Here is a 24,521-nt window from a genome sequence, read left to right on the forward strand (position 1 = left end):
TTTGTTTTATGTATGTATTCTCATGTATAGTTGCAAGTCTAGACATGCATATGCATACTTATATAATAAAATTCTAGAAAGTTTTACAAATATTTACAGTTCCAGTAGTCTTCGAATCAGTTTTCTCTTTTCTGGTTTTGAGAAATCTTATTTCTGAAGATTTACTTAGGCAGTGTGTTACACATTCCAGTGTCCCATTAATTATAGGTATAAACCTGAGTAGAGTAACTGTAGATTTCTCAATAGTTCAGTATAGGTATTTTCTTTTTTGCTGATCTTTAGCTTATGTTAACATCCGCTGGGCAGCTGATCTCCAGTACTGTACACTGTTTCTCTTCCATGCCCCAGATCACTATATCAGGTTTATTATGTTAACATTTTATTGAGGTTTTCACTGAGACATCCCACCTGTACTCCTTCTTATGAGTGCCTATGATCTCTACCATAATGTGAATTCTTATTTCTTTGGCCTCAGGGTTATTCTTACGACGGATCTCATTATACAGTGTCTTGGCTACATCAAGTCTTATCGGTACATAATACCACAATATTTCCGGACAACTGCTTATGTTAACTCCAGAAAGTCTGCATCGGTTATCACGTTTTGATGCTTATCTTGCGTATTTGTCCCTTTTGTGCATCAAGTATATGGTTAATATTTCCTGGTCCTGGATTACAAACGCATACCCTTCAAAGTGAGAGTTAGTAATCTGGTTGTTGGTCCATGATAGACTACTTTTATGATCAATGTTACTGTAATTCTGAAGCTTTCTGCTAATATATTCATGCATAGTCTTCTGATATGTTGCGGTAGAGTCATGCGACTTCTATGGGCATGTGTACAAGGTTATAAAACAATGAATATTGTTCATGGAGCTGCTTTCCAAATCTCATGATGTTATCTGCCCCATGTATGCAAACTTAGCTAAAAGATGCACTTCAACATTTGGTGCTTAAAAGATTTTACCGACGGGATATGATATAACATTCAAAGACAGTCTGCCCCTTGTTTTATTTTAGGTAGAGACGGTCTACGTCGCTGTTGATGTGAAAATTATTTGTACTGTTCCTCTATGTATGCATGTATGGATGGATGGATGGATGGATGTGGTTGCAAACTGTTTTCTCTCTGTAAATTCTCCTGTAATAAGTGATATAGAAGACAGATTTTTCAATAATTGTTGGCTCTTTCAAACAAAAGGAAAGATAATTTCATGAATTCAAAGTTAAATCTCCCAAAGATAATTTACATACTCAATGGATATGAAGTCTGATTTTATTTACAGGAAGTTGTGGACATGTTTCGAATATTTGAACTCATTAGCATAGTATAAGGTATTGAAGCCTGCCTAATTAGTTGACAAGGTTTTTTCACACACACACACACACACACACACACACACACACACACACATATATATATATATATATATATGTGTGTGTGTATGTATATATGTATGTATGTATGTATGTATGCATGCATGTAATGTGAACAGCACATCGACGTAATCTTTATTTTGTTGTTATTAACAGAACTTCATTTTAAAATACAAATTCGCCAATGCCCACGTGGATGAACTCTGGCAGACTTTCACAGAGGTGAGTAAAAATATACTTTTGATTAATGTTTCTGTGTTATGGATATATATATATATATATATATATATATATATATATATATGTGAAAGCACTGGTATTAGTGATTTAGTGATGGTGCTGGTCATGTTAGTGTTGGTGTAGTCATTGATGAACGGGATATTGGTCATGGTTATGTTTCTATAAATGATTGTACTGATAGTAACAACGGCATTAATAATAGTGAACTGCTTTGGTGACGATGGTGGTGGGGCGGCTGCGGCGGCGGTGGTGGCACTGGTGGTGGTAACATTATTGTTATTGGTGACGGTGTTGTTAGTGTAGGTGGTGGCGATGGTATTGGTGGCAGTATTGTCATAGTTGATTGTGGTATTGGTATTTATGGAGGTGAAGCTATTGATGGTAATGCGTCTATTGATAATGGTGTTCGTATTGGTAGTGATGATTTTATTAGTGGTGGATAAGTTAGTTCTTGTGGTGGTGATGTTGGTATTGATGATTGTAATTTGATATTGGTATTGATGGCCGAGGTGATGATATTGGTGATGGTAGTTAATGTAATACCAACAACACCATAAGTAATACCAACACCAGAACTATCAACGGCATTATTATCACCAATAAAACCCACATCACCAATACCATTACCACTAAAACCAATACTTTTACTATCAAAACTGCCATCACTACTACAAATGTCATCACCAACATCACCAATAACAATATTACCGGCACCAATACAAACGTTATCACCAATATCATCAACCATAATGAATATCAACGTAACCATCACCAATACCATCTCTACTAACACATTCAATATCGTTAATAACAATACCCCATCAGCAATATCATTAACACCATTGCCAGTACTAACATCATCATCAACAATGCCGATATCAACATCACCATCACCTATAACAATACCACCAACGACACCAATTCACCAATGCCACCATTACCAGCACTATTATCACCAGTACCAGTACCTTCATTACCGGTACCATACATTAACTACTGTTACCACTAGTATGCAAGTATGGTTGGCGTATTGGCATTAGACAACCATACTGGTGGTGTGGTGGTGGTGGTGGTGGTTATAGTGAAGTTATTTGTAAAAGGAGTAATGGGGTTAATTGTAGTAATGTTGGTGATGGTGGTAAAGTTCTTAATAGTATGAATGGCAGTGATAGTGATTTTATTTGCAACATCGGTGTTTGTGTAGGTAATATGATGTTGATATTAGTGATGTTTGTAATAGTATTGATGATCGGGCTGCTGTTGTCGTTTTGGCAGTGATGGTATTGGTATTGATGATGATATTAGTGGTGGTAAAGATGGCATTTGAGGCATTAATGGTGGCGATAGTGGTGATGGTAGAAATGGAACTTCTGACAGTAGTACTGGCATTTGTGATTGTGGTATTAATGTTGGTATTGGTTATAATGGTCATGATACTGGTGATGATGCTGTAGTACTGATTACGGATGTGTTTTTCGTGATAATTTATATGATTGTATTACTTATGTTGGTGTAGGTGTTAGTGTTGATAGTATTGACGATGGTAGTAATAGTATTGGTGATAGTGATGATATTGGTAAGGGTGGGTAATCATAATACCACTGAGTATAGTGCTAATATTAGTGATAGCGGTGAGGATATTTGTGACGGACGTTATTAATAATGATGACATTGGTGACAGTGATGCTGATGTTGATGATGGTGCTGATAGTACCGATAAGAGTGACATTATTGGTTGTAGTGATTGTATTAGTGATGGTCATCATAGCACTGGTGATGGTGGTGCCGCCTAATGCGCTGAGAAGCGTAGCAGGAACTAAAGCTTAAAAAGAAGTGCTATTACTGGTACTGGTGATGGTAGTAAGAATATTGTTGATGAAAGTAATGGTTTTGGTGATTGTGTTGGTTGCTGTTGTTGTTATTGATGCTGGTGTTGCGATTTTGATTTTATTGATCTAACAGTTGCACTAATGTTATCCTAATTTTGAAATGATCAGAAAGCTCAACCTGGATATATAAATTATTAAATTGTGTTGTTAATCAAAAGGTCGGATATTTGAATCCTATGATTTATGCCGCTTACTGTGTGTATTACTAATACGCTTAACTCCTGCAAGCTTCGTAGCTACTGTGGTGCAGTTAACGATGTAAATTTCAGGAATGCTATATAATTAAAGAATGTTTCATCAAATTGTTGAATTGATTTCAATTATACACGTAAATTTTGGATAATGAGTAGGGATCGCTTAATAGAAGACAGCGTATCAGGTACAAAGATCTGTCGGTTTTCACACTATCACTGCTAATGTGTAATATCTGCGAACAAGGCACATAACTCATAAGTTCTAATTAGAATTGTTGACTAATATTGTAAAGCGCAGGAAGTGGCAGTTGTATAGTAATATTTACGAGCGTCTATTGGGCACATATTACTGAGGGTAAGGCCATCTTAATATGTGCCATTAGTAATATGTGCCCTTCTTTAGGAGAAACGGAGACGTCAATCAAGCAAAGCAACCTTCATAAAATATGCATTTTAGCAGGAACTAATGACATATGGTTGTATATGTATAGTGATGTTTTTGGAAGATAGAAAACCGTATAAGGTGGAATGAAAATATTTATGGATGGCTGGATGGCTGGATGGATGGATGATGAATAAATATATGTATAAGTATGTGTGCGTGAGTAAATACCTTCCAATCCCTGATAGGCTTTAAAAAGTTGGTGCAAGGTACTCAGCCTCACATGCAACGCTATTTAATACTAATAACCCTAGTGCTACAGGTATAATGCAACACAAGAACTACTTGTCTTATAATCGAGTGGTCAGTAACTGAACTTCCGCCACCACCTAGTTTACTAGGTGAGAAGTTTATGATCTAAAATATGTCAAAAGAGGAAAAGGACTATCGCGAAGAAAGCAACAGTCAATCATATTTGGAGAGATAGCCACAATCAGGTTACTTGTATACTGAAACACACATTGCTGTATTCCAACAAGTCATCTTAGGTTATGGTTTTTAGTTGGATTGAGTGAATGTTTCGGGTGCTATAATGCGCCAAGTCGGGGCTTCTCTCTATTTAAGAATGAAAATGTATATGAAAAGTGATTTGTTAGATCAACGTCCCTCTCTTTTTCACTTAAAAATAGGCATTTTCCAGCAACAACAGTTGGTCTCAACTTCAGCAATATGAGTTTATTCAGCATATACATTCACTTGCATAAGTCGACATAGTGTTTAGTGCCAACTCGTGCACCTTGGGTTCTTATTATTCTGAACTTCTTTCTGAAAAAGCTCCAACTTCTGCTCCAATTTCAGTCTAAAAAATCATAATCTGCATTTTATGTATAATTCCTTCTCTTCACAATTCAGTTATCTCTTAATTGGATAACACCAGCAAAGACTTCAAGTTGTTCTGGCTTAAATGTGACTTCCACAATTCTCTGTGTTCGCATGCTGTCTCTATCACTCCCCAAATTTCTTCAATTGCCAGTTGTTTGACTATCCCACGAGCCACACTTAACACAATTATCTTAAATCTTCTATACTGAAGTCATCGTTTTCGGTTATTCTATGCACACAACCTTCTTGGCTTTTGTACTCCTACAACGAAACCGTTGACACATAGAACGGTCGTTTCGTTTGCTATTGTAAATTATCTGCATCATTCAGTATCCTCATATTTTTGATCGACAACTAACTTTCCAAAGGCTTTTTACCTATTGCTCACTTTCAGCTCCAATTGTCATAGTTTCTGTTCTCGACAGATCGTCTGACCCCCTGCCTAATAAAGACACGTCACACATCTAACTTCTAAACAACCTTTGGAAAAAATGTTAATACTTCAGATCACTGTGCATAACTTCAAGTAACCAATTTGAAACTGATGTGTTTGCACACTGCGTTTCTCACACAAAACCCACAACCTTAGAACCCTAAGTTATTGTTCCAAGTAATTCACTTACTGCAAAGTAAATCGGGAAAGCAAAAGATCTCTTCGTGTATCACATATCTCGAAAAGTCTCTCACTTCCCAAATTCCAACACAGCTTTCTGATCTATTTCCAAAATATCTATGAAATTTTCAGAATCCTCCAATCTGCAGTTCAAACTGAGCATCAACTGCGTTGGTGCCTACAATATAGGGAACCATACAAATGCAATGAGAACTGCCCCTCCACTTTGGCTACTTTATTTTATTTTTAAATTTGCTGCTAAAAACATTCCTAAAGTTCTAGACAGGTAAGTGGATTGAGATGATCTAGCAAAGATATTGGAGTTTTCAGAAATTTATCGAAACACATGCTGTATCTAACTTCTCGCCCTCTACACTGGAAGTCCAACTCTTTTACTTCAACACTACTTCTAGCCAATATCAGAAATATTAACTTTTTAACAAACTATAGATTTGTCATACATTCTATTATTCTCGTTCCTTTTAACAGGCAAATTAAAAAGCATTAAAATATATTTAATTGGAAATAAAAGATATGTTGGAGACAAGAGTTATTGGTATATTTCATATATGCATGAGGTAGGGAAGACTGCATTATGCGTATGATTTTGTATAACATTGTTATACACTTGAAAGGGTTGGTGAAATTACTTATTCGATTTGCTACGAAATTACCTCTGTTATATCTTGCCTATGTTACGATAAAAATATATCAGTAGTTCCAAACAGAAATTGCAACACAGATTAAAAGGTGCAAAAAAGCAAACTATGTGATATCCTAAATGAAATGAATTATCACTAGTTTATCCGAGACGTAGACGCCGTCATATTTTATTATTTGGGGCGAGTTGGCAGAATCATTAGAACGCCGGGCAAATGCTTAGCGGCATTTCGTCCGCCCTAACGTTCTGAGTTCAAATTCTGCCGAGGCCATCTTTGCCTTTCATCCTTTCAGAGTTGACAAACTAAGTACCAGTTATGCAATGGGGTCGATATAATCGACTAGCGCCATTCCCCTAAAATTTCAGGCTTTGTGTCTATAGTAGAAATGAAAATTTGGCCATATATCTATGTTTTTAAAATGAACAAGGTTTGCATTTAGGAAAAACAAATTTGGAAGAATCTGTAAGCAAACACTATACCCAAATTATCTTTAAGCTATGAACAATAAAGAAGGACTTGGTTGTGGGCCCCTAAAAATATCCTCTATATGGCATGTTTCCTTGTCCTGGTAAAAGTCGTATACACTTATACATTTACCATCATAGGCAGCATATGTAACATTTATTATTAACAGTAAAAATAACATCGGCAAATCAGGTTCTAAAAATATAGACTATAAACTGTCTCTGAAAATAATTGCGGTTACTATATGTCTCTGGTATGTCTGATAGCATATACAATAAAATTGAGGTAAACCACGCCTTTATATAATTGATGAGAGACAAAATCCAAGACTATTCGTTAGCAGTCATCGTCAAACTGTTGCTTTTTATATTTGAGGTAAAGATGTTTTCATTTGTTTAAGCATTGCTTATGTTATTGTTGCTGTTATTATTGTTGATGTTGCTGCTACTGTTGCTGTTGCTGTTGTTCTTGTTCATGTTGTTGCTGTTGTTGTTCTTGTTGGGCTAACACGTAGATGAAAATATAATTCTAGTATCTCTCAGTATGTTTATGTGTATATATTTATACGTATGTTTGAGCACGTTTGTGAATTTGTGAATGTAAAAGTGTCTATATGTGATCGTGAATGTGTACGTCAAAAAGGAAGCATTCAGTGCAGAATGAAGACTGTTTAAAAATAACGCTACAACATCTACAGATGCAGTCTGACGATTCATAAACTAGCATGATAAAGGAAGGGTATGAAAGGAAAGAGTGGGATTTCAAGGAAAAGTGGTAAGAGGATGTTTGTCGTCCGTGTGATTGTGTCTGCATACACACTGAAAGTCAGATATATATAGATATTTATATATATATATATATATATATATATATATATACATATTTATGCGCATATATACATACACATATTATATATATGCATGTATGTATGTATGTATGTATGTATGTATGTATGTATGTATGTATATGTAAGTATATACATACACACAAATACATATATACATACGTACGTATATACATACATATACATATTACATATAGATTATATGCATGCATTTACACATATATAGATATATATACATATGTATGCATGTATGTATCTATGCAAATACCTGAGTGTGTATCTATGTGCGTATGCGTGTACGCGTATATGCGTGTGTTTATGTGTACCTGTGTGTGTAAGTGTGTGTATATGTATATGGATGTGTATATATATATATATATATATATATATATATACTTTATTTTAAGCAGCAGAAAATTCAACAAAATCTGTTACTTGAATTTTCTGGTGCTTAAAATAAAGCATATTACTCTACCACTGGTATTTGAGTACTCTTTTTCCACCTTGTTTCACATTTATGTGTTTACTCCGGTATATATATATATATATATATATATATATATATATATATATATATATATATATATATATATATATATATATATATATATATACATATATATATATATACATGCATGTATGTATATAGATAGATAGATTGATACATACATATACTTAAATGCGTACACATGCTTACAATCACACACTCACACGTATATGTACGCAAACACACGCGCACATATACATACGCGCGCTGTCACACACTTGTACACAGACATACGTATATGTAAAGAGGAATGATGGTGAGGTTCGGATGTTTGCTTTGTAATTACATGGTTTCAGGTCCAATCACCTAGCACAACACCATGAGAAAGTATCTTTTATTATTGCTCCGTGCCGACCACTTGTGAAAGATTTTGTTAAATACAAAACTACGTGGAAGGTCGTCGTATATATTATATGCTGCATATAAATGTGTGTCCGTATTCATGTATATATGTATATACAAACATACATATATACTACTTACACACACACACACACGCACACACACACACACACACACACATATAAATATATATATATATATATATATATATATATATATATATATATATATATATATATATATATATATACATATACATATATATATACATATATATATATATATAATTCATATAAAAATACAGTGTACATTTAAACACATAAGAAATGGCCATAACAGGACATCTGACTCGCTAGAAAGAGTAGTTAAACTCTAAACTGCTATTCGGGGTAATTTCGAAAGGGAATGAATATATATATATATATATATATATATATCCGTACACACGGCAACGCACATGCACGTATGTTTATACATGTGTGGTATAAGAGAGAGAAAGAAAACGTAAATATATTCAAACTGGCTATACTTTCTCACAGCTTGATCCTCTACGGTCTTCAATGGTATGAAACTTGAGAAATTCAATTTAAATACATGATTCAATTAAAAACAAATACTCTTCTTTTCCTTTGACAAACGAAAGCATTTCCCGAGTGCGCGCGTGCGTGTGCATGTGGATGCGTGTGCGTGCATGCAAGTGCGCGCGTGCGTGTGCGTGTGCATGCGTGTGCGTGCATGCGTGTGCGTGCATGCGTGTGTGTGCATGCGTATGTGTGTGTGTGTATATGTGTGTGTGCATGTGTGCACACCGCTGCCCCCAAGGCAAACATCTCACTAAGTCTACTGTTAGATATCAGAGGCCGCTTACAAATCAACTGTAAATGAAAAAAGTCTTCTCCAAGGAAAAGCCTTCTACGAGGCTGACTGGAAGACAATTGAAAATAGGAGACCCTCCAGCAAAATTGAACCAAAAGTTTCTCTATGCAAGGAATTGATATGAAGCTCCATGTATTCATTTCAATAATGCGATCCATATGCATTAAATTCAACCCAGAAAGGCGAGTCATTATACACAAAAATATTATTCCCCTAGACAAGAGAGTCCATACCCGACAGAGATTAATGATCTTAGATCGCTTAAACAAACAGTTCAATAACAACGAAAAATCTCTCCACTCCAAAAAGAAAAACCAGGGCGATTGAAAGTATAAAAAGTAATTACAAGGCCTTCTACAAATTTGCAAATGAATCTCCCTTGGTACATTTCGAGATACGGACACTGTAGAAAACGACTCACTAACTACAGACCCTGTGAGGGTAAATGAAATACTAAATAAACAATTCCAAAGTGTTCTCACCTCCACCACTGGGAGATATGCAAATAAGCTTGTCCAGTGAGGTCTTCAACACCACAGATCTACACGAGAAAGCTGCAACTATCAATTATCGGCATAAAAGAAGATGTAATATCGGCCATTTATGAGATGAACTCGAACTGGATAACGGGTCCAGATTAATTTCCAGCTGATCTTTTAAATGCATGCAAAGAAACTCTCGCAAAACAACTGCACATACTTCTTCAGATTTCCTTAAATGTGGCAAACTTCCTAAAATGTTCAAAATATAATATGTCCTGTCCATAAAGGAGGAAGCAGAGCAGACGCTAAAAATCATAGGCCCATCTCTCTGTCCTTACATGTTAGTTGAGTCATGGAACGATTGTCAGAAGGAGGTTCATCACTTTCCTAAAAAACAGCTTTCTCACAAACATGCAACATGGATTCCCTCCAAGAAAAGCTACCTCACACAGCTACTATAGCATTTCAGCAGGATTTTGAAACAACAGCTCAGCCACCAAATTTGAATGTGATATATCTTGATTTTGACAAGGCCTTCCACAAAGTTGACAATGGAATGATATGCCAAAAATTGCGTAACTTTAATATTACTGAAAAACTAGGAAAATGGCTGCATGATACTTTAAAAGGGAGAAGTCAAGCAAATGCACCCAATATGTCTCTCCCTAAAGCGACAAGAATTCTCAGCGAAGTCTCTCAGGGAACTCTACTAGGACCACTACTCTATATTTGTGGTTCTCTTAGACGTACCATCAGTCATATAGTCAACCACTCACCAGCTATGCCGATGATACAAAAGTATTGCAGAAAGTGAAGGACCTTGAGAACACTTTAAAACTACAGAAAGACCTGAATGGGCTGAGAAAAATAACATTGGAGTTCAATACTGAGAAGTTACAGTACACTACTATCGGTCCACAAACAGATTGCAATCGGAATACAAAAAAAAACAAGAAAATAGTGTAACTCCAGTCAATATATGACCTGAGAATCCACATGAATAATGATGCAGTATTCCATGTGCATATTACTAAGATTGCAACACTGTGCATGCGAGTGGCTGACTGGCTTCTGAGATCATTCAGGATAAGGGAAAAGGATATCATGCTACTCCTATGGAGAAAATTTGTCCTCAGTCGCCTAGAGCATTGCTCAAAACTGTGGTCACCAAAATGCGTCAAACTGACAGTGGAGCTCGAGGCAATCTAACGTCGCTTTACAAAGAAGATTGATTCGGTGCAACAGATGAGCTCCTGGGAAAAGCCAAAAGAAAAGAGACCCGATTTCCTAGAGAGACGATACGAAAGATATACAATGCTCTCTCTCTCGCTCTCTCTCTATATATACATACATACATACATACATACATACATACATACATACATACATACATACATACATACACACACACACATACGCATACACACATATCAATATGTGCAGATAACTAGGTATATGGATAGCTATACGTATTTATACATATGTATACATACGAAAATGTTTATGTGTGTGTGTGTGTGTGTATGTGTGTGTATGCGTGTGTGTGTGTAGAGAGAGAGAGAGAAAGGACATATAGAAAGAAGGAAGTTTATGCAATTGGTATGCAACTTGAAATCAGCGTCAATGATGTAATAGATAATATGAAGAATTGTAAGGTGAGAGGGAAATGGAGGCAGATGTAAGTCAGGCGGACGCGAATGGAGAGTAGGTGAAGTTGACTTCAACGGTGCGTTTGAGGCAGACTTGAGCTTGGGGGCGTATATATCTGGAATGAAGTGTTGGATGATATAGTGAGAGTGTGTCACAAATTCATTATCTCGACTACAGAGACATCGGTGGCAGAGGATTTAAGAGCAAACGATTGAGTGTTTTGTATTGGTAGGGTTATAGAAGGTGATATTGAGGTAGGAGAAGAAGTCAATCTCTTATTATAAAAGGCAGATTTTATCTGCCTCCCTTTGGGAGTTATAGAAATCTACAATATAGGATTTCTTCAATTACAATTTACCTAGCATTTTTAAGAGTACAATGCATCGCGTCATGCCAGGTCCAGTTTTTAAAATTTAAACTCCAATTAAGCAAAATTTACAGAAAACTCACATTCTGGTGTGTGTGTCAAATGCTTTTCTTAGTCTGGTTTACACCACACGCAAACGCACACACACAGTGGGCAACGAATAAAATGAAAGTAAATAGTGACAGAGTGATTTGAGGAAGACTAAAGTGAAAGTATTCTGTCTATGACGCTGATAGATACATGAGTAAAATGTATGGGAAGCTAAGAGCTAAGAGTGAGTGAAAATGTTCTTGGAAGAGAGTAATTAGTAATAAAGTAAACATACACTCATACATACATACATACATACATACATACATACATACATACATACATACATACACACACACACACATACACACACACATACATACACACACACATACATACATACACACATACATACAAACATATACATACATACATATACATACATACATACACACACACACATACACACACACACAGTATTGAAGCTTGAGAACAATCAGATACATTTGCAACACATCTGTTGAAAATATTATTGTTCACACACATACATATACATATATACATACAGACAGACAGACAGGTAGACACACACACACACACACACACACACACACACACACATGATCCAGCATGGCCACAACCTCAAGGCTGAAACATATAAAAGAATAACAGAATATAAATGTGTGCAAAGTACAAGAAATATTAATGCAGTATATGGGGATTGGACAATAAGCGTAAGGCAGTGTCAATGGTGGTTCCAGAAATCCCGAGCCATAAACTACAGCCTAGAAGACGAGCCTCATCCTGAAAGATCTGTAGAACTCGACAAGGACATCCTGAAAACCCTGGTGGAACAAAATATCATCGTAACTGTTGAGGAACTAGCAGAGAAGCTTGGATTTGGTCATTCAACCATTCATTGACACCTGTGTGCTATCGGAAAAGTCAGCAAATTGGGTCAATGGGTTCCTCACGAACTTTCCGAGTCTAATTGCATGCAGAGAGTGAATGTATGCTTTTCTTTGCTGTCATATCTCACCACTACTGCGCTATGTATATCTATATATATAAAACTGTAGTTGTGTGAGTGTCTGTCCCCTTCGATTTAGATTCCTAACTACTCCCACATTTTGCGGTACAGTTTAACCAAATTCGGGTAGCTTATAGTCGTGATTCATATCGATCCCGTCTGAATATTAGCGCGCGTCTACGATGAGTCTACGATTTTTAAAATAATTTAACATAATTTTTTATTCCATTTTAATGCATAATTTTTCGTGTGTCGATGGCTGTGAGGAAGGGAGTGTAAGGAAATCAACGTCGTAATGCGTTGTCAAGGAGACCAGTGTTCTTTTAGAACAACGACTTCATGGCTTGAAGACACCAAAACAGAAATGGCTAAGAAAGCGTCTACATGAGTCTACGATTAAAAAAAAAATTTACCATCGTTTTTTTTTTCCATTTTAATGCATTTTTTCGCTATTATATAAGGGAAGTAACTCTCTAAAAATGTCTACGATGAGTCAACGATTTTTAAAAAAATTTACCATCATATTTTTTCCATTTTTAATGCATTTTTTGCTATTTTTTGGCTATAACTCTCTAAAAATGCTTATATAGTTATTTCCCTTACAAACCCGGGCAACGCCGGGCGATACTGCTAGTGGGCTTATAAAAGAAAGAAGAGGTGAGAATGTGGGAGGGATGATTGGTGCTAACAGGGATCGCCCGTATACACATATGTACATCGTGGCACTCTGTCAGTTACGATGACGAGGGTTCCAGTTGATCCGATCAACAGAACAGCCTGATCGTGAAATTAACGTGCAAGTGGCTGAGCACTCCACAGACACGTGTACCCTTAACGTAGTTCTCGGGAAGATTCTGCGTGACACAGAGTGTGAGAAGGCTAGCCCTTCGAAATACAGGTACAGCAGAAACAGAAAAGAGTGAAAGTTGTGGTGAATGAGTACAGCAGGGTTCGCCACCACCACCACCACCCTCACCGAGCTCGTGGAGTTTTAAGTGTTTTCACTCAATAAAAACTCACAACGTCCGGTCTTGGAATCGAAACCACGAATCCGCTGCCCTGACCACCGGGCCATTGCGTCTCCACATATGTACATACATTGCACGGACATACACATGCACTCACACATACATAATATACATACATTCACAAACATGTACGCATATATTTATATATATTAATACATGCGCACATACATGTATACGTATGCATATATGCACTCGTGCTTTTATATATGCTTTCATGTATGTAAATGTTATCTCTGTTTATTTGTGAGGAAATGTTTTTAAAGTAGTCACTTTCTGAAAGCAATTAAACGTTAGCTATGTACGACTTTACAATGTTTGGTAATTAAGTTTTCTTAAAAGATAAGAAAGGACGGATAGAGGAAATGATTTTTTTTAAAATTATGTTGTAAGGTGGAGCGTAGGAAATCATGAGTAGACAAGTTTCCTGTGCGGCTGTCTTTTGACTAGCAAAGCATTTTCTTTTCATCTTACACTGCTTGACTGACTTAGAATTTGTTCGATTTGAAGTCATTACTAATTGAGATGAAGCCTAAATTCTTCGATTCATTACTGTTATCGCTTTTGGTTTCGGTTAGATAGACAGAAAGGACAAATGGACAGACAGAAGACAGACAGACAGAGTAAGAGGAGTTAAAAACTAAAAGGTAGGAAAATCTGCAATAATGAAGAGAGCTAAGATAATATTAATAAAAGTCGCATAGGAATGTAAAATAGAAGAAAGAAAGAAGAAAGAAAGACTTAGTGAGAATTAAATGAACCTAAGATTATTTTTCATTTTCATTAAAATTTCCTTTCAAATGTGTACGAAGTTCAATTTGAAATAAAATAGCTCTCGAATTACTTCTATCGATGATTATTCCCGTTGTTAGATTAATGGAAGTGTATTATAGTATATCACAGTATTCAACCAACACGTGTACCCTTTCTGTACTCTACTAACAAAATAATGTATGTGTGTGTGTATGATGTTAGCCTTTATCCAATGGACTTCTACTTAGAATGCTTGTATCAACCGGAACCAAGATAGAAGACATTCGCGCAGGGCGTCGCACTGTAGGTTCGAATGTGATTGTGAAGTGAACTTTCCAAACATTCGACCATACCTATACCACAAATCAATACTATGTTCTATGAGAGTGTTTTTGTTAGTCTGAGACAAATTTTCTAACTCATGTGTATGTATGCTAATATTCATCCCTCGCTTGAATCCTAAATGAATAACAATAGTTCGACTGATTTTGATGCCCACTGCTCACTAGTATACCATGTGTGAAGGCGCCTGGCTTAGTTAGGGTATTCGGCTTACGATCGTAAAGTCGTCAGTTCGATACCCACCGATGCGTTGTATCCTTGAGCAAGACACTTTATTTCACGTTGCTCCATTTCTCTCGGCTGGCAAAATTGAGTTATACATGTAATTCAAAGGACCAGCCTTATCACATTGTGTAACGCTAAATTTCCCTGAGAACTACGTTAAGGATACGCGTGTTCGTGGAGTGCTCAGCCACTAACGTTAATTTCAAGAGCAAGCTGTTCTGTTGGTCGGATCAACTGGAAACCTCCTCGTTGTGACCGACGGAGTGCCAGCTATGCCATGTATTGCATAGCTAACATCATAAAGGGAAATGGACAGAGACTGTTGTTTGTTGCACTGTACGTGGTGGTTATGGTTGTTAGTACAAAGAGCCGTAAAAGAAGCGCTTAAAGGAAATGTAAAACAAATAAATTCAAAGATGTAGTATCCGGTGGCATAACAATGCTAATAGTAATTTTAACACTAATTATGTGATCAATTCTTTAGGTAGTGCCTTGTTGCTTTTTTTTTTATTTTCGGTACACAGATGTTCTAACTCTCCATTTCAAGATTATGAGTGCGCATGATGTTGGTATGGGTGTTGGTGTTCGTCAGTGTATCGGTGGTGCTTGTTTTAGCGATGGTCATTGTATTGTTGATGGTGGTACTACAATTGATCAATGTACTGGTGGTGGTACTGGAATCGGTGATTGTCAATGTGGTGGCGGTGCTAGCGTTTGTTTTGGTCAGTGCGGAGGGTTAGTTGTAGAAGTAATGATAGTAGTAAATGTGCTGGCAATGGTGCTGATGCTGAGGTTAGCGACGATGTTGTTGGTATTGATGGAGCTGATGCTGTCGGTGCTAATAGCGGTGGAAGTGATGAAGCTGGAGGATCTTAACCTAGCTTTTGTAATTGTAAAACCACTGAAGAGCTGGTCTTTATGAGAAAAATTTATAGAAACGATCTTATATTGACATGTCCACAGGAGGATTCAACAACACAAGCTTATGAAACCCTTGTAGAAAATGCAATGTTACACCCTCCTGCTACATACTTCTGTGAACCACATCACTTTCTATGAACCAGCGGGTCCCTCCTTGTTTGCCTACAAATAGCAAATAAATCTCTTTGAAATCATACTCTATCGTTTCAAAACTACAGTTGATAAAATTAGCTTTTAACATTATCTGGTTATGTGACCCATTGCTTCGGTAGTGTGAATCATCACAGGTCTAATAAGCCAGTGACTAATTGACGTAAGTAACGCAATTTGAACCAACCACCTCTTGAATGAGTGTCTTGTGCACCATCGAACCAACTATCCATGATTAACTAAAGGCTGATGATTAATATGTTCTCCGTAAAGTTTCGCAATCAGGTAATTCCGTATTCTATCTCACTACATAGCATTTGGGGAAAGTGTTTTCTACTAAATCCACAGGTCGACCACACTCTGGTGCGGCAATGAATGCGTGTATATACATATATATATATATATGTGTGTGTGTGTGTGTGTGTGTGTGTGGTGAATTCACAAAAAAAAACAAAAGACGAAGACAGGTGGTGTAGACAACAAAAAGATGTATTAGTATAACGCTCGGAAAGTGAAAAAGTCTTTAACGTTTCGAGCCTACGCTCTTATATATATATATATATATATATATATATATATAGTGAATTGAAGAAATGGAGCTGAACGAAGATTGAACAGAAATCGTTTTATTTCATTCTACACGTGTTTCGAAAGGCACACTTTACCAAAATCCGATTGAATAATGAGACCATATTGTGTCTTTCTCTTCAGGAAGAAATAGGAAATCCGTTGGAAAAAACAAAAACAGAACAGAGGCGGAGCAAAACAAATCGAACTAGGCTCCTAAGAGCCCATGGCCAAACTGTTTATCAGTGTATGTTGAGAACGGGTGGTGGGTGCGTTGAAGATTTTAACGGGTCATGCAGCGGTCATTCCTGTGGGTGAGGGCACGGGGTGTGTAGATGTTCTTTGTGACCGAGAGTAAAGTTCTGACTATTTAAAGAATATTGGATGTATTATATGGGGCGAGACAAAATTTACTTAGAGACATGTGTGTGTTTACTGTTCTATATATGTGTGCTGGCGCAAGTTGGTAAGAAGCGCTATTTTCTGGTCACTGCTGAGAACTCCGTCAAGGGGTAGAAAACATTTTTTGTGTACGTGTGTGCGTTTGATCGCGCGGCTGTCAGTTGTTAAACAGCTCTACACAATGGTCACTGCAGTAAAAACCGTCGGGCGGCAGAAAAATATTTTATGTTTTATGTGTGCGTGTGTTCGTCTAATCATGCCTTGTCAAAGAAACCCCCCGTCGTCAAAAACAAAGCCCCATTCATCTCACAGGAGTAATTCCCCTTGCAGTGGTTAATCATATTTCTCTTAAAGGCTATTTCAGGATTTATTACCAAGGGCTATTTTCATATAAGTAGTGTAACCGGGTGCAGGTATTATTTATAAGCGTTATTTATAAACAAGATAAGTATAACGCCGCCAATGGGGGCATCGAAAAGCCGACTGTAAAAGTCCGTTTACCATCCGGTCTCTGGCGAACAATATATAGAAGAGTTCGGAGACACAAAGGTTGCACTTCCTTCTGCCCCTATCAAATGGGAGGGCCACCGACAAAATTGACCATTCCAGCCTGTAGCTTGAGTTCGTATTCTTCAATCGCCATATTAGCTTGCTGAGTCCCGTGGTCTGGCGTTTATTCATGTCTCGAAAAGTTGCGTAATGGTTGGAGATTCGTAAAGCCAATCTTGACGATGAGGCCCCTACATAAGCGTAGACATCTGAGTCCGTGTAAACCTTGCATTGGTAGACGGCGTTTCTGATCTTGGAATTCGCCGACGTGAATCTTATTCTGCTAGGATTAGTTTCTGAAATTAGAACTGCGTTACTGTCACTATATTTGTTGCGAGAACTGCAGCCGCTTACTACTTTATTTTCCACTACGTCACTATTAACTAACGGAATAACCCCTGATTCTCCACTATCTATCAGAGTGCTGTCATTGCTAGTGCCCGTGGTGCTGCTATTGCCGGAAACGATGCTGGGGTTGCTATTGGGACTCTCTACCCTAACGAGCCGAGCTGCGCTCACCTCACTACTGCCATTGTTACCGTCAACTACAACACCCCTATTTATAACTATACCCCTAGTATATAATCCCTGGTTGGAGCTGAGATTATGAGTCACTGTACTGGCTCTCATATCATTATTACTACTATTATTATTCCTACTGAGCATTAAACCGGGAGCGGAAGAAGCTGTGCCTCCGGAAAAAGGTGATAGGGTCTTAGTAAGCAGCCTATTATTATGGGAGGCGATTATCTGGGCGAGGTTTTTAGTGTTGGAGAAAGCTATCCTAACTTTATGCGAGTTGACCGTGGAGTAATATTTGGAATTTCTGGGGAAGTTATTGGCGATGGCTTGTCAAAACATGAGGGGGAGGTTAGTTCTAATCTGCTTACCAAAGGGAATTACAAACCATATATGCTTATTCCTATCTATGTGATGGGTCGGGACGCCAGCTCTCGCATTCGGGTGGGTGATTCTCGGATGAATAACGGGTTTTGGGTTAGTGTGAGATCCCCCGGACCGATAATTATCCTTGTTCGCTAAATTAAATGCGGGAGCGACTGCCCCAGCACCCGCCGCGCTCCCGTCACTACTTAAATTGTTTATGTTATTATAGACGGCCCTATCCTGATGACCGAATGATGGCATCGGAAGGGCCGGATCAATATAAATTACCTTCTGCCTATAACCGGCCTTGGATAGTGCGGCGTTATAAAATTCCGCTTTCTGCATAAAAATATCGGCACTGGCGGACAAGCCAGACAATCTTAGAGAGATGTTTTTAACCAAATTGTCTGTTACGGTTTTGGCATGATTTGAGAAGACACTGACATACTTCAAATTAGTGGAAGGCTTATGGTAAGGGCAGTATGAGTCGCTATTAAGGTTAAGTGTAACGTCTAGGAAATTAGCCTTGGTGAGTTCATTATCAAAAACTATATTCATGCCCATTCTATTAAAAAACCTAGCTAACCTGCTCTTAGTTTTCTGCACTATTCTGTTCGTGGTGTTTTGCAGGTAAAACAGACAATCGTCACGATACAGGCCGCCCGCGATCTCCGGGAATTGGTCGGACAATTCGTAGAGAATATATATTCCGACCAAATCGGCTATCTGTGCACTATCCGAACTCCCCATAGGCACATCAAATTCATTGGGAGTATCTTTACGGATCCACAACTTATTATCAAACTTAATAAACGATTTCCTGGCAACTAAAATGATATCTATTTCTTCTCTGGTGAGGCCAGCCTTGTCGTGAGCATGCCAAAGGGCCTTATTTAGTACACTAGGGTTAATCGAGGGGTAGAAGCTAGCGATATCAAACTGAATGAACCTAGTACGGTTCTTATTGGGGATGGAAGAGAACCACTTCACTACCTGCGAGGAGTTGGCCCAGAGGCTGAGCTTCAGCTTGTTTACTAAACTAGGGATATATTTATCTAAAATGTACTTACTGATTATCCCGATATCAGAGCTAGCAGGGCATATGAGTCTTAGCGCTGGGTTGGTGTGGAAGTTCGGTTTATGGTCCTTCACTATAAATCTGGGTTGCTTAGGGCTAAGCGGCTGCGTTCTCATTTGAATTCCGTGTTTAAACATTATTTCCTTAATTTCCAAGTTTACCTTCCTCAGGGTACTCCAATTGGTTTTTCTATAATTTTTCTTGATCTCTTTACCGAGTAAATCTAGGTACTGCTTAATGGGTAGCTTGTATGTGTTCCTGGTCTTGTCGGACTGGACCAGGACTCCGTCCGTTCTATTAATGTCCTTGGTAATTTTATCTAGATATCTGAGGTGGGCATTTCTCCTGGGTGACTTCCTGAACTTAATCTTTCTAACTATGTCCCACAAGTCGTCCTCAAACTTCTTCAGTCTTAAGACTGAAGAAGTTTGACGACTTGTGGGACAGTAGATTTTGTCTCGCCCCATATAATACATCCAATATTCTTTAAATAGTCAGAACTTTACTCTCGGTCACAAAGAACATCTACACACCCCGTGCCCTCACCCACAGGAATGACCGCTGCATGACCCGTTAAAATCCTCAACGCACCCACCACCCGTTCTCAACATACACTGATAAACAGTTTGGCCATGGGCTCTTAGGAGCCTAGTTCGATTTGTTTTGCTCCGCCTCTGTTCTGTTTTTGTTTTTTCCAACGGATTTCCTATTTCTTCCTGAAGAGAAAGACACAATATGGTCTCATTATTCAATCGGATTTTGGTAAATTGTGCCTTTCGAAACACGTGTAGAATGAAATAAAACGATTTCTGTTCAATCTTCGTTCAGCTCCATTTCTTCAATTCACTAATAATATTAAAATTCAATTATCCGCACCAACGCACGGTTGCAACACCATATGGTTGTACCTCCAACCGTGCTGTCTTCTGCTGTGATTTTTGCTACCAAGGTATCGGTTAAACTTTTGATTAATCTGCTACAAGATTATTCATCTTTCTATTTCACATAATATATATATATATATATATAAAATTAAGTAGGTAGGTAGGTAATATGTAGGCAGGTAAGTAAGCAGGCAGGTATATAATATCCATGTGTATGAATAGGTTTGTAGCCATTTACTAATAGACAACATTATAATATTTCCTTAACAGAATTTTATAGAGTATGTTTTATCCTTCCTTATATACTATAAGAAATTCCTCACAAAAATAGAGGATTAATCATGGAAGCCATACTTATATCGCAAAACAACGCCAAAATAAACGCGCAAACAGCACGCACATCAAAAATTAACACCTGGTTACTGTCATGAAAAATTTGACCACAACAAACAAATCAACATGTGGCTGCTGACACATAAGGCTAACGATAGAAAAAACCTTCTGGCACGAAAGTCTAAATAAATTCAGCCGCTAAAGAGCAATAAAGGCGCCAAGTATATTCAATTCTTGAAAATGAGTGTGTGAAATCTGGGAATGTCGAATATGAATTTAGGAACCCCATTGGTGTAAATTAACTACGAAAATAGAACAACTAAAAATATAGCAAAAATCTAAATTAAAATATAGTTAAAATTTGAACACAGTTTAATATAACACGTATAAAAGAAAAGCGGATCCCCATACATTTGAATAGATAGATAGATAGATAGATAGATAGATAGATAGATAGATAGATAGATAGATAGATAGATAGATAGATAGATAGATAGATAGATAGATAGATACACACACGATGCACACACACACACACATATTCACACAAGCATATTTATTTGTGTCTCTCTGTGTGTATCTGCGATGCTTGTCTATTCTCTTTTTTTCTCTTTTACTTGTTTCAGTCATATTGACTGCGGCCATGCTGGAGCACCGCCTTCAGTCGAGCAAATCGACCGCGGGACTTATTCTTTGTAAGCCCAGTGCTTATTCTATCGGTCTCTTTTGCCGAACCGCTAAGTGACGGGGACGTAAACACACCAGCATCGGTTGTCAAGCAATGCTAGGGGGACAAACACAGACACACAAACACACACACATATACATATATATATACATATATACGACAGGCTTCTTTCAGTTTCCGTCTACCAAATCCACTCACAAGGCATTGGTCGGCCCGGGGCTATAGCAGAAGACACTTGCCCAAGATGCCACGCAGTGGGACTGAACCCGGAACCATGTGGTTGGTCTATGATTGCATTTGTGCATCAAAGTCATGCTCTTCATTCCACTGTATTTCCTGTGGTCATTAGTTTACAACCACTTTTCTCTTTTTGTCTATTCCCTAACTCTCTAATTCTTCCCTTTTTTTTCTTCCTCTTTCCTTCATACCTACCATCCTCTATATTACTTTGTGTTTCTTTCTCAGACAGTGAACGGAACATATCAAATTAAGAAGATAATGGATACGTGGACGCGCCAGATGGGATATCCCGTGGTTAACATCAAAGCTGACGGCAAAGACCATTATATCATCGAACAGAAACGTTTCCTTTTGCAACCCGGTGATAAATTCAACGTTTCCGAATCACCCTACAAGTAAGCAATTCTTATTCGAGTATATTTATAAATCTCAGAGTATAAAGCGGGGGTTATATATACGTGTGTGTGTGTTATACAGCTGAACAAACACACACAAATATATATATATACAATCATAATGCCTTTAGGTTTTCATTACCGAATGGGTACATTATTAGCGGCATTTCTTCCGACTTTATGTTCTGAGTTCAAATGCTGCCGAGGTTGAGTTTGCCTCATTCTTTTGGGGTCGATAAAATAAGTACCAGTTGAGCACTGTGGTTGATACAATCAACTAAACCGCTCTCTTAAAATCGCTGGCCTTGTTCCAAAATGTAAAACCATCATCGAATGTGTACTTGCTTTCTTTTAGATAGTGGGTAATTGGAGGAAAATTTGGCGATTGTATGAAAACGAAGAGATTCTTTTTTATAACACTTCTAACCAGAAATCCTACTAAATATTACATATTAGTGCTATTGGTAGTCAGTGAGGTAAAATAGGAGGTCGTGATATTCTAACATGTGCTCTAACTAGCTTCTAATTCTTTCTCTTTGATTCCAGGTACATGTGGCATATACCGTTCGTTTACAGCTTTATGTCCAAACCATCTGAAACTGAACTCCACTGGTTAAGTAACTCCTCGGGTAAGTGCTTTACATAGCGTGACACTGTTTTATGTATTGGCACAAACTCCCATTGTTTATTCCTTTTTTTTACGAACTACATAAACTCTCTAGTTGACTGTGTTTATAACACCTTATTGTCTTAAAATAGGAAACTCACATTGGATAAAGTAATCCTAAATTCCATAATGTCATTAGAAAAAAAATACTTCAACAACAACGAACCAACTCTAAAATGAAGATCACTCTTTAAGACTCATAGTTTTTACTAACAGACTACATAAAACTGTAAAAGGGTTTTAATTCTGCTCTTCTCTCTCTCCTTTTCTTTGTGAGCGGGGAAATAATGATGTTATATGATATCTGAAATTGATGTCTTAAAGCGAGACAGATGAGCTGGCTTGAAATAATCTTGATTCAGTGAGGGAGTTTAAATGTCTCAGTTCCTAGAGCTATTTGTGTAATCTCTTGATGCTCTTCAGATATGAAATTATTCTTTTCATTATTTATCAAACGTAGCTCTAAAGTTTCCCATACGAGTACTAACTTGTTAACCATAATTAATGATCTGAAAGCCTTATGTTTTAAGTATAATATGCAGATCACTAATTTGAACTAATACTGTTTCTGTCGGTAATAACGATTTTCTTTAATTTCTGCCATCCGGTTAAATAGACATGTGGCATTTCAATTAGCGTTCAACTATATCTTGGGAGCAGTCGATTTTTTGCTTGGTATGCGGTGCATGTAGATACTTTCTGCTGATGAAGCTCAAAAAAGCAGATATCCAGATTTAGCTATATCATTGTTGCTGCTGGGCGATTTTCGCCTGTTGCTGATATATTTGGTTTTTATATATATTTATTTATTTTTAGCGTTATACATCTATAAGAGATGCTTTCTCAAGACAAATACTGCAGTTTAGAAAGCGTTCAATATGATGAGTTTTTAGTAAGATATACAGGTTACTAATTTGAATATATACACTTCCGTCGCTAATAACGAATTGCTAAATATAATTTCACAATAGTATTATGCAGGCTAAGTAGAAACTTATGATTCATTGTCCGCTGCTTATCAAAGTTATTCCCTTTGTGTATCCTGGAGATCTTTAATTCTAGTTCCTATGATAGTAAAAGGATGATAGAAAAATGTTTCTTCGGATACGACGTTAATCTATCCCAAGTAACTTTCTTGAATGTATCAACTATTATAAAAATCTAGCTAAAGGGAAGCCAAGAAAGATTGTCTCTTGTCTAGAAATAATCAGGCTTCACATGTAACGGATTTGAACTCACAGACTGTGAACCTACAGTGTAATAGTTTCGTTTTGCTTCGCTTTAATTTCATGTTGCTTATTCTTTTTGTTTTCTGATTACAGATAGAATTAAAGCTACTGGAAGTGGCTGGATCTTGGGAAATGTTGATCACATTGGTTTTTATCGAGTCAATTATGAAGTGAGTATGTGGAAACAACTAACCGAACAGCTTCATAAAGACCACACGGTAAGTATCACTTCATAAAGCATTGCTTTCCCAAGTAAAGGAGAGGGAGCACTTTTACTCCCACCAAACCATAAGAATTGTCAAATAAGGGATGGGAT

At 37.3% G+C, this 24,521-nt stretch overlaps 1 protein-coding gene across 3 annotated transcripts in view; it reads left to right on the forward strand.

The window, feature by feature from the left end:
- Window positions 1-24,521, forward strand: part of LOC115209885 (glutamyl aminopeptidase) — a 336,415-nt gene that overhangs the window by 260,600 nt on the left and 51,294 nt on the right. For all 3 annotated transcript variants that reach the window (XM_036501448.1, XM_029778468.2, XM_036501449.1), the window contains 4 exons: window positions 1,534-1,599; window positions 22,140-22,309; window positions 22,856-22,938; window positions 24,299-24,423. In XM_036501448.1, coding sequence (XP_036357341.1) covers window positions 1,534-1,599; window positions 22,140-22,309; window positions 22,856-22,938; window positions 24,299-24,423 — 444 coding nt within the window. The remainder of the gene's footprint in view (window positions 1-1,533; window positions 1,600-22,139; window positions 22,310-22,855; window positions 22,939-24,298; window positions 24,424-24,521) is intronic.

The sequence above is a fragment of the Octopus sinensis genome, linkage group LG3 (genome assembly GCF_006345805.1).
Source record: "Octopus sinensis linkage group LG3, ASM634580v1, whole genome shotgun sequence".
In the NCBI taxonomy this organism is placed as follows: domain Eukaryota; kingdom Metazoa; phylum Mollusca; class Cephalopoda; order Octopoda; family Octopodidae; genus Octopus; species Octopus sinensis.